The sequence below is a fragment of the Panonychus citri genome, unplaced genomic scaffold (assembly GCF_014898815.1).
Source record: "Panonychus citri isolate SS breed McGregor unplaced genomic scaffold, ASM1489881v1 Contig00134, whole genome shotgun sequence".
NCBI lineage: Eukaryota > Metazoa > Arthropoda > Arachnida > Trombidiformes > Tetranychidae > Panonychus > Panonychus citri.
Genome location: NW_026515539.1, coordinates 3,682,780 through 3,694,111, shown reverse-complemented (window position 1 = coordinate 3,694,111; position 11,332 = coordinate 3,682,780). Strand labels below are relative to the sequence as shown.

At 31.2% G+C, this 11,332-nt stretch overlaps 1 protein-coding gene across 1 annotated transcript; it reads left to right on the top strand.

Moving 5' to 3' along the window:
- The first annotated feature begins 9,383 nt into the window (after positions 1-9,383).
- Positions 9,384-10,994, top strand: LOC128391395 (protein PFC0760c-like). The gene is made up of 2 exons (XM_053351281.1): positions 9,384-9,715; positions 10,274-10,994. Exons 1-2 carry the CDS (start codon positions 9,384-9,386, stop codon positions 10,992-10,994), a joined length of 1,053 nt encoding a protein of 350 aa, XP_053207256.1.
- The last annotated feature ends 338 nt before the right edge of the window (positions 10,995-11,332 follow it).

The window sequence follows — 11,332 nt, the reverse complement described above, 5'->3', positions numbered from 1 at the left end:
GACGAAGAAAAAATTAGAATAAAAACTTTTCAGTTCGAAAGTAATTTTAATGATCGCGTGAGGATCAACACTCAGTATTCATAAGAATTTCATGGAAAGAAAAAAGAAAAATTCAAATTCTATCATCTTTTTGTTCTCAGTATTTTCATGAACAATTTCGATGCCGAAAGATGAATAGGAAAACTGATTGAATGGTAACAGAGAGAGAAAGAAAGAAAGAAAGAAAGAAAGAGAGAGAGAGAGAGAAGAAAAAATATAATAATAATAACCGGAACTTGAATGAACATTCAATGTAAATATGTATACACGAAGATGAGATTGACTGATTATTGAAGCAAAGTAATATTTGAGTATTATTTTTGTATTTATGGTCCGATAATAATGATAATCATGATGAAAGTAATAAAAACATGATAATATTGACAAATAATCACATGTAATGCATTTTGAGGACAGAAAACAAAAGCAAATCCATTTGCGAAGCAACTTTGTTTTGGTTGTTTTTTTTTATTCCAATGTTACAATTTACCTCAAGTGAGAAGCTGTTAACAGTCAATTGTTATTATCTTGATTGTTCAAATCATAACATTGATTTTCATCTGATTTCCAGTTCGCAATAATCAACAGAATCTAATATTACATTGCTATTGGTTTCTCAGGCCTTCCCTTTGATTATAACGATGATGATTTCCAATCAATTTCAACTGCCAATTCCTAAATAACCGCTGATATTGTCAATCGATAAGTTAACTGAATAGTTGTTGTTGAATGATAAATGATCATCATATTAATCATTACTTTTTTCATTGTCTGATTAATGGTGATTTCATTTTACATTTGAATTTAATTTGATTGTTCTGTAGGTCCAATAAATCATTCACAATTATTGTTTCCATATTGTTAACCCATTGGGTTAACCTGATAAACGATGAAAACTTTTTTTTATTATTATTTCTCTCTATTTGATTCACAACAATTTAGAGTTAATTCAATTGGGATCATTTCTCTCTCTCTCTCTCTCTTTTCTTGCCTGATTTATTGGAAATTAGATTATCTTTTTGCTTTATATTTGCTCAAATTGACCATAACATTGGTGATGATAATGGTGATGACCAGTTACAGGCAATAGAGAAAAAAAGTAGATAAAAAAATAGTGCAATTTTTTTTTCTTCTTGTTCAATGTTAACCACTGAGGGAATGATTACAATGAAGCTAATTTAATTGTAGACCTAAATTGTGTATCACAATTATATTGATCTAAATATGATCAGTAAGAGTATTGGTCAAGCAAAGAAGAAGCAAAAAAAACCAACTGATTGGTCAACATTGATCCAAAATAGTGTTACAATGTCAATTGAATGTGATTTGTTTGATGGTCAAACATGATAGACATGTTGATGGTCATTGTGTTGTTATTAATATTAATAATAATAACTGATAACTTTGAAAGAGGATAAAATTGGCTCGACTTTTGGAAAGACTTGTTAACCTCTTGACCAGGTCAAACTGTTGGGTCAAGTCTCATTTCGCATGTTTAAGAGATTTCATCATTTCGACTGATGAAATACTTGCGAATGACCAATCATATTGATAATGTATTAATATATAAAACTCTTAACGATTTTATCATGAAAAGAAAATCTTATCATCAATGTGATTTGAATTATCAATTAGAGTAAAGTTTCCTAAGAGGAAATCAGTTGATAAAAACAGAGAGAGTGAGATTATATATCTAAGAGATATGATGATGACCAGTGGTCAAGAATAAGCTTGTTGATGATAAATTACATGAGAGAATCTGATCCTTCAAAGGAAAAGACAACAACTTTTTCCCTTGTTGTCCAGTCAAGTTGAAATTGTGTCCAGAAAGAAAATCTGATTTTCGCTTTGAGTAAAATTAATTATCTTCAAAGAGACTCGACAATCTTTCAGTGAAGTGAATCAATCGTTATATCCGATGACCAATATCACGATGATGACCATTCCTTTTACTGGTATTGGTAAATCAAATAGAAAATAATAATAATGATAAAAAATTACAATTCCTTTTGGATGGGCAAGAGAAACTCTGATTCCATGATAACCTGATTAACTGTATTGTTAACAATTAACTTGTTCAATTTGATACATATGTACATGGTATTAGTCTTAATTAGTAGTTGATCATATTAGATTTTTACTCTTTAACTTTGTCCACTGGCTATTCAATGGTCATTGTAATCAATTAATTATATACAGTTAATCAATATAGAGTTCACCATCATTATGCTAACTGTAGTTAAGGAAGCAGATTCCGAAAGGGGAGAAAACTGAAATAATGATAACTTCCTCTCTGAATAGACTTAATCATGATGATAATAATGTTCCAAATGAAAGTTTCCTAATGAAACATGATAATATAATGAATTGGATTGACTACCAGTTAATAATGAAGAAAAAAAAAGTCTCAGCTAATTATGATGAGCTCTAAAAAAACTAAAAGAGAAGATCAATTGTTGAGTTGAATGAATGGTCAAGCAATGGAAATGATTATGATGACCATCATGATCTTAACTCCATGGTCTTGACATTGTTAATAGCTAATTCTCATTGGGAACTTTGAAAGAGTAACAATCATTGGGCTCATTAGATAAACTAAATTCAAACCAATTTCCTCATTAATCTTTAGGTTCACCACAAATATTAGGTATCCAAGTAAATAATGATACGATTTTTTGTCGCATTTTCAGATTGATTTTGAAAAATTAATAATTATAATAGAAATTAATTGATAGTACCATCTTGTAGAGAAAAAAATAAGCTTTCTAATGGTGTAAAATTTATTTTAATACCATAATTAGTTAAACACTAATTAAAATTATCCCAAAACAATATTTTTTGAAATTTCAGCCGCCGATTTCGAAGCCGATAATTTCGGCTTTAAACTCGGTGGAAAATTTTGAAAAGTACATCAATCGATAGCTTGACCATCTGAGTCTCTTCACAAAAAAAATCATGCTAATTGTTAATTGGGTTCGGAAAATTCAAGCAATTAAACAAAAAAAGACTGAAATTTTCCTATGGGCTTTTAACATTGAAAATTCTATTTTCAAAGAAAAAAATGTTAAAATCCTTGAAAAGTTTTTGTCTATGGAAAATTAATGTTAAATCTTTTTGTTGGTGCTTGATTTTCGAACCCAATTAACAATTAGCAATTTTTTTGAAGAGACTCAGATGGTCAGCTTTCAGTACTTTCAAAATTTTCCACCGAGTTTAAAGCCAGTGGCATCGAAATAAACGCTATTCAAAAAATGTTTTGGTGTTGTTTAACTAAAGTATTAAAGCAAATTTTACACCATTAAGCATTTTTTACCAATACTATCAATAATTTCTATTGTAATATTTCAAATCAACTGAATCGCATCATATCGTATCAGATAATAATATCTCATCTCATCAAAATTCCGCCATTTTATTCATTCATAGACATCATCATCTTCTTCATCATTCTGATCTTCCCTCTCTCTCTCTCTCTCTCTTCCTGTTATCATGATTCTTGTTATTCTCATTAGATTGAACTTTTTTTCTTCCTCATCTGAATAAATTCAAATAACAGAAGAAGAAAAAAATGTTCCCGCTCATTTTTGACTCTTTTCATTTTCTAATTAGATTGTTAATTTATTTAAATTATTCTAATCAACTGATTAGATGTCACTGGAAATGGATAATAATTTGATATTTAGAAATTTAATTCATTTAAATCATCTTAAGATTGCAATGTTAGTTTGAGAGTTTTCAGAAAAGTTCTTGCTGATTATATATTATCATGTTTTCTTACCTTTAATTGCATATTAAATCACTAAATCATTGAGTTAATTTCATCTTTTTTTTTCAATTTAAATATAAATGTAACATTGATTAGTTATGAATGAAATGTCTTTCTGTATGTCAAGATAATCTAATGAATTATCTCAAGACATGAAACTTACCTTTTTTTAACGTTACTTTGGTCAATAAGTTCATTACCTGTTCATCATTTCCGTTTCCTTTTTCAAAAGTTCGTGATAATATTTACAATTTGCATTCCAAGTTTTTATTATCACGATGAAGATGGAAGCTCAAAGTAAACATTATCATATCAACTATTATCATCGTCGTTATCATTACTGTTTATGTTTATGATTATCAATTCCATTTCCGATCTTCTATCAATAGTAAATCAGTTCCATTGGAGATTTGGAGGAGGTAAAGTGAGAGAGACAGAGATAGGAAAAAAGAACAACAAAAAAGAAAAGAATAATTCAAAAAGTAGGTCATTTGTTGTCTCCATTTCTTTTCCATTCTCATGATACAATTTCCTCCATGGGAATGAATCTGAACAAAACTAACCCTTTTAAACATTTACTAGAGTATGAAAAGCTTTCACTCTGCCACCAAGAATTGTGATTGTGTTGGTCAAAAGACTTGACCATAAGATATCATATCTCTTTTTACTATTGACTCTCAATGAGTTACATGAAGAGTGAAATAAATGTAATGACAATTATAATAATGATGATCGTCGTTGTTGTTTTGGACATTGCAAATCATAGGTAATCGTCAAGGCTCATCGATAACTTCAATCAACTCGATAACGTTATCATTATATTATCATGAAGGTAAATAGATATGTATTATTATGAGAATGAGAGAGAAAGGGAAACACACACAGTGGACTTTGATAATGGTCACTTATTATTATAATGGTTGTTGTTATCATCTCAGCCCTGGTCATTCATTTCATCTCATTTTCTCCCTCTTTGGTCAATCCTATTGGACTTACCTAATTTAGATTAGTCCAGGTAATTTACCAATTGATGGTTAAACTAGTGGGAGGAATAGCATCATCTCATTATCTTTATTATTATCAAAATCAGAATATTTATCATCAAGATACAATAGTATCATGCGATTTTCATATTTACCAAATTTATACATCAAGAAACTTTCATTGTAATGGTCAACCTATCATGATGAATACAGAGCTTAATATCTGACCATTTCGTTCATGTAATCAGCTGAGTTGATTTTGAACTGATTGACTTTGATTTGGTTGAAAGTCAATAGCAACTCGTTACCAGAAAACTTCAATCAAGTGAAAACAGTTTGATAATATTATTCTGGGAATATAATTGTAATAATGTCCAATTCATTGGCGGTCAGTTATCAAAAAGAAGGCCAAAGAAATGGAAATGTAGATCAGACAGAAGATTTTGAATGAAATTGAATAATCACAAGTTTTCATGTTTCAAAAATTGAACTCATGATAATTTGAATTGAGTTGAAATTCAATTGTTGTCATCATAATTTCAATGAGTATAAATTTAAACATCTTCATGTTCAGACAGAGTATCATGAACATTGATCACTTTTCATGATTAATCAAAGACCAGAAGTGGATCATGAAAAGTAATCTGTAATGCAAATAACTTTCTGCATATTCATTGATAGAATTGAGCAAATGATGATCATCATGATGACGATGAAAAATGATGATGACGATGACAACAAGATCATATAATAAAAAAAGGGAACAAGATTTACCCTGAATATAAAAAAAAACTTCTTGCAATAATATCATCTTATCAATTCAGTTGAAGTTCTAACATTCCTCTTTAAAGTTGCACCACGATTCATGCGATTGATAATATAGCAATAAATTATTCAGAATATATATTAATAAAACTACTAATATCATGGTACTTGAGGTAACTGTCAAGATTAGAACTGAACTACTTTCTTTCTCTCTCTCTCTCTCTCTCTCTCTCTCTCTCTCTCTCTCTCTCTCTGGCTTTAATCTGTTTGCTTCAAAGTCTAACAAAGGATAATTCAATATTATCTTCATCATATATGAATCCAAATTCTGATTAACATGATATAATAACGATAAGAAGCAAATGCCAGTGTGATATTATATCAAATTCCCTGTGTAATGTATTAGATTTCAGTGACAATTTAGATTATTGAGAGATTAGTTTTCGAAACTTTTCTTTTTATCGTTAATTCATTTGGAATATCAAAATTCAGACAATTAAATGATGATATTTCCCTTTTCAAGTAAATCTCATCATCATGACACAATTTTCTCACCGTTTTAATCTAATTATCGTTTAATTAGTTCGATTTTCTAGAAAAAAATTCCAAAAATTCAACTGATTTATGAACCGAAAAAAGTTTATTGGCTCATGTGTGGACATCGATAAAGTTATGACCTGAAGTCTTTGCGATTATTTTCCCGTCATTTTACTCGAGGCTATTGTTAGAAAATGAACTTTTTTGTTTTAGTTTTTCCGTGCAAAAATGATAACAACTGATTATGAATTCTATCATTATTATCGTTAGGACTTGATGGAGATAGAAACTTATCAATTCTCCCTGAAGAAATGTTATCAACAGGGTTGACATTCAGACTATATTATCAAAAATATTATATTACAAAAGTGTTGCTCAGATATTAACAAGCAGAAAAAAAGAAATTGCAACAAAAATAATCATCATCATTTCCTTGTATTCATTTGATTTGATTCATTTAATTTTATATGTTGAATACACAAAAGTAAATCATCATCATGAATCAATTATCACCTTAAGATGGAAATGGTATCAATGGTTAAACATTTAATCATCTTGTCTGATTCTTTGACTATTGACTTACAATCAGATTAAATGTATCACATTAAATTGTTTGACTTTAATTAACGTTAATTTACTTACTTTGCTTGAGTTGAACAATCTTGTTGATCAATCTAATATACAGGGCGTTTTTTTTATCCACTACGGCTATTACACTGAATATCTCCGGAACTAAAAGTCATATGAATGTGAGACTTGACCAGAGGGCTAAACAGAATTGAAGCGCTCGACCCTACGATTTTCAAGGTCATTGAGGTCATTTAACGAAGGTAGCATTTAAAGGTCATTTTAAGGTCGTCGTGTGAAAGAACAAATCAAATCACACCTCAGATTTTATTTTGAACTGTCTGTGATGAACGGATTGGAAGATAGGCATGTTTCAATCTGAAAACACTTCAAGAGTTAAGTTTATAAGAAAAGGCTGTATCTCAGCTGCCTTTTGACGGAATATCATCAAACCTTAGGTTTGAGTGTAACTTTTTGTGCTCTTTCACACGACGACCTTAAAATGACCTTTAAATGCTACCTTCGTTAAATGACCTCAATGACCTTGAAAATCGTAGGGTCGAGCGCTTCAATTCTGTTTAGCCCTCTGGTCAAGTCTCACATTCATATGACTTTTAGTTCCGGAGATATTCAGTGTAATAGCCGTAGTGGATAAAAAAAACGCCCTGTATATTGGATTTCAAATGCAATGTTTACCTAGATATAATAAACATCCCATTTTTCTATCTTATCTGCCGATCTTTTTATGGATTACAAATGCAGTCACTATCTAAATCAGGTTCGAGTATCAATAAATCTGTTCAAAGTACATGGTATCTTGTTGCTAAACGAAATAAACAAAGCCATAAATGTTAACAGTTAATTCTTTTGTATAGCGTCATTGCTTTTAATGTAAATAGATTAACTAATCCTGGTTAATGCCAAATTATGTTAATACTAATTCATTTATGACATATGTTGAGGGAGTCTTGCAATAAAAACAGAAGCGATTTCAAAATTTTTACCATCTTCTTTTACACAATTGTTTCTCCTCTTACAATATTAGTAATCAACAGTTAATATTTACCCAAATTTTACTTTATACAGGGCGTTTTTTTTATCCACTACGGCTATTACACTGAATATCTCCGGAACTAAAAGTCATATGAATGTGAGACTTGACCAGAGGGCTAAACAGAATTGAAGCGCTCGACCCTACGATTTTCAAGGTCATTGAGGTCATTTAACGAAGGTAGCATTTAAAGGTCATTTTAAGGTCGTCAAATCACACCTCAGATTTTATTTTGAACTGTCTGTGATGAACGGATTAGAAGATAGGCATGTTTCAATCTGAAAACACTTCAAGAGTTAAGTTTATAAGAAAAGTCTGTATCTCAGCTGCCTTTTGACGGAATATCATCAAACCTTAGGTTTGAGTGTAACTTTTTGTGCTCTTTCACACGACGACCTTAAAATGACCTTTAAATGCTACCTTCGTTAAATGACCTCAATGACCTTGAAAATCGTAGGGTCGAGCGCTTCAATTCTGTTTAGCCCTCTGGTCAAGTCTCACATTCATATGACTTTTAGTTCCGGAGATATTCAGTGTAATAGCCGTAGTGGATAAAAAAAACGCCCTGTATATTGGATTTCAAATGCAATGTTTACCTAGATATAATAAACATCCCATTTTTCTATCTTATCTGCCGATCTTTTTATGGATTACAAATGCAGTCACTATCTAAATCAGGTTCGAGTATCAATAAATCTGTTCAAAGTACATGTGGTATCTTGTTGCTAAACGAAATAAACAAAGCCATAAATGTTAACAGTTAATTCTTTTGTATAGCGTCATTGCTTTTAATGTAAATAGATTAACTAATCCTGGTTAATGCCAAATTATGTTAATACTAATTCATTTATGACATATGTTGAGGGAGTCTTGCAATAAAAACAGAAGCGATTTCAAAATTTTTACCATCTTCTTTTACACAATTGTTTCTCCTCTTACAATATTAGTAATCAACAGTTAATATTTACCCAAATTTTACTTTATACAGGGCGTTTTTATCACTACGGCTATTACACTGAATATCTCGGAACTAAAGTCATATGATGTGAGACTTGACCAGGGCTAAACAGAATTGAAGCGCTCGACCCTACGATTTTCAAGGTCATTGAGGTCATTTAACGAAGGTAGCATTTAAAGGTCATTTTAAGGTCGTCGTGAAAGAACAAATCAAATCACACCTCAGATTTTATTTTGAACTGTCTGTGATGAACGGATTGGAAGATAGGCATGTTTCAATCTGAAAACACTTCAAGAGTTAAGTTTATAAGAAAAGGCTGTATCTCAGCTGCCTTTTGACGGAATATCATCAAACCTTAGGTTTGAGTGTAACTTTTTGTGCTCTTTCACACGACGACCTTAAAATGACCTTTAAATGCTACCTTCGTTAAATGACCTCAATGACCTTGAAAATCGTAGGGTCGAGCGCTTCAATTCTGTTTAGCCCTCTGGTCAAGTCTCACATTCATATGACTTTTAGTTCCGGAGATATTCAGTGTAATAGCCGTAGTGGATAAAAAAAACGCCCTGTATTTACTATTATTTTACCATCTCCTTTTATTGCTAAGGATAGTATTTTTATCTACTCAATAAACCAATTTTTTTTTCATCGGCGTCTTTACATATAAATTGAGTGATTCGACGGTGCTCACAGTTACTTTAGTTAGTATCATCAAACATGGGTTCATACAGTATCGAGGAGTTGCAGTCTGCAGTTCGTTCTATTGGTGGTGAAGTTTTTGTTTTAAAAGAACCATCCCTTCAAGTGTATACCGATGAACAAATGGAGGATCCAAATCAATCTCCATCTGTACGAGATTTGCTTGATTTACCGCCTGTTTGTTTTCAAGAAATGTACAGCGAGAGAAGTGATTCAAGTACGTTATCAATTTTCTGCAACAACGAAGAAGAAACAATGGAAAGTGATGAAATTTTGGATTTTCAAGAAATGATGGGCAGATTGTCAAAGATTTTAACAATTACGGTTCCCAATCAAAGAGATACAGTCAGGTATTGACTTTACAATTGTTTAGACGATTTTATAGATTTACCCAGTTTTAAATCAACCAATCGTATCCTATCCACACTTGAACGAATTCATCACAGTTATTAGTGATGTAATTAGAAGAGATTACGTCGAATGTAATGGAGCCCAAGATTTTGAAATTCAACATAATACATTAATCAAAGAGATTCCTGAATCTAACATACCAACAAACGAAAATGGATATATACAACAAAACATTGAAACATCAATCGTATACAATCAAATTAACAACGAAACACCAGTCGTTAGTGGATTCAATCCGATTAACAAAACACCAGTCGTTAGTGAATACAACCAAAACAACGTAACATCAATCGTTAATGAATACAATCAAAACGACGAAACATCAATCGTTTACAATCAAGACAACGAAACATCAATCGTATACAATCAAAACATCGAAACATCAATCGTTAATGAATACAATCAAAACGACGAAACATCAATCGTTAATGAATACAATCAAAACGACGAAACATCAATCGTTAATGAATACACCAAAATACCAAATGATGTTTTAGTGGACTTGATCAGCAAACTTTAAGTGAAAATTTAAATGTACCATCAACAAATTTTGTTAGTGAGTTTGAACAACAAATTTTAAATGAACCGCCAACTGATGTTGTTATGGAAGAGTTAATCGAAAATCAAGACAATAATTTGAATGGACCGCCAGACGTTTATGGAGAAAATTTAAACGAAGAGCAAAATAATAATCCAAATAATCCGCCAAACACGAGTGGAGACGCAAACGTACAGCAGACTAGCAATAACAAGTTTAATAATTCATCAGTAGATGGTGGTATAGTCACTCGATCTAGAAAAGGTAAAAATTTTGAATTGTTGAAAAGGCAAATGATTAATGTTGCCAATGATGACGACATCGATGACGAAACTGATGACGAGGATGATGATGAATTTATGGTTGACAACAGTCAAGATTCATGTGACGAAGAAGTGGTTGGTAACAACGATACAGATGATGATGATTACTCGTCTACTGATGATTCAATTACTGATTCTGAATCTGATTATACCGATGATGATTTTGCGTTTTTACTTGAATCGGATGATGATGGTGATGGTGGTTCAACTGAAATACGGACTCAGCAATCAAATCGAGATTTAAGAAGTATAAATAGATCATCAGAGAAAAAGATTGAATCGTGTGTAACACTTTACAATCAGCGACCTCTTTCAAAATTTCCAATAACTTTGCCGAAAATCCACCGCAAAACATAAAAGCGAAACCTACAATCATAAAGACCAAAGCACTCTAGAGACAAAGTCATAGGTGTTCCTAGTGTGAAATTGTTGACGACTTGAAATTGCCGCTATAAATTCTATAACCTACCATAAGAATTGGAATTTGGTACCAATTTATTACATTTTAAATTCAAAACCACTTCAACAAAGCATTAATCAAGACCCCGTTTGGTGTTAAATTGAAATTTTATCCTGAATATGGTTTGGATGCATGTAATGTAACCTTGAAACGAGTCAACAATACAAATGTAGATCAAAGTTACCCGTACTACATTGTTTATGGAGCTATTCCTGAACATATGACTGAAGCAGTC

Bases quoted from the DNA above. Each gene is read 5' to 3' on its own strand.
- LOC128391395 (XM_053351281.1), top strand. From the start codon at position 9,384: ATGGGTTCATACAGTATCGAGGAGTTGCAGTCTGCAGTTCGTTCTATT. The intron at 9,716-10,273 runs GTATTGACTTTA...ATGATGTTTTAG, and splicing joins AATCAAAGAGATACAGTCAG to TGGACTTGATCAGCAAACTT.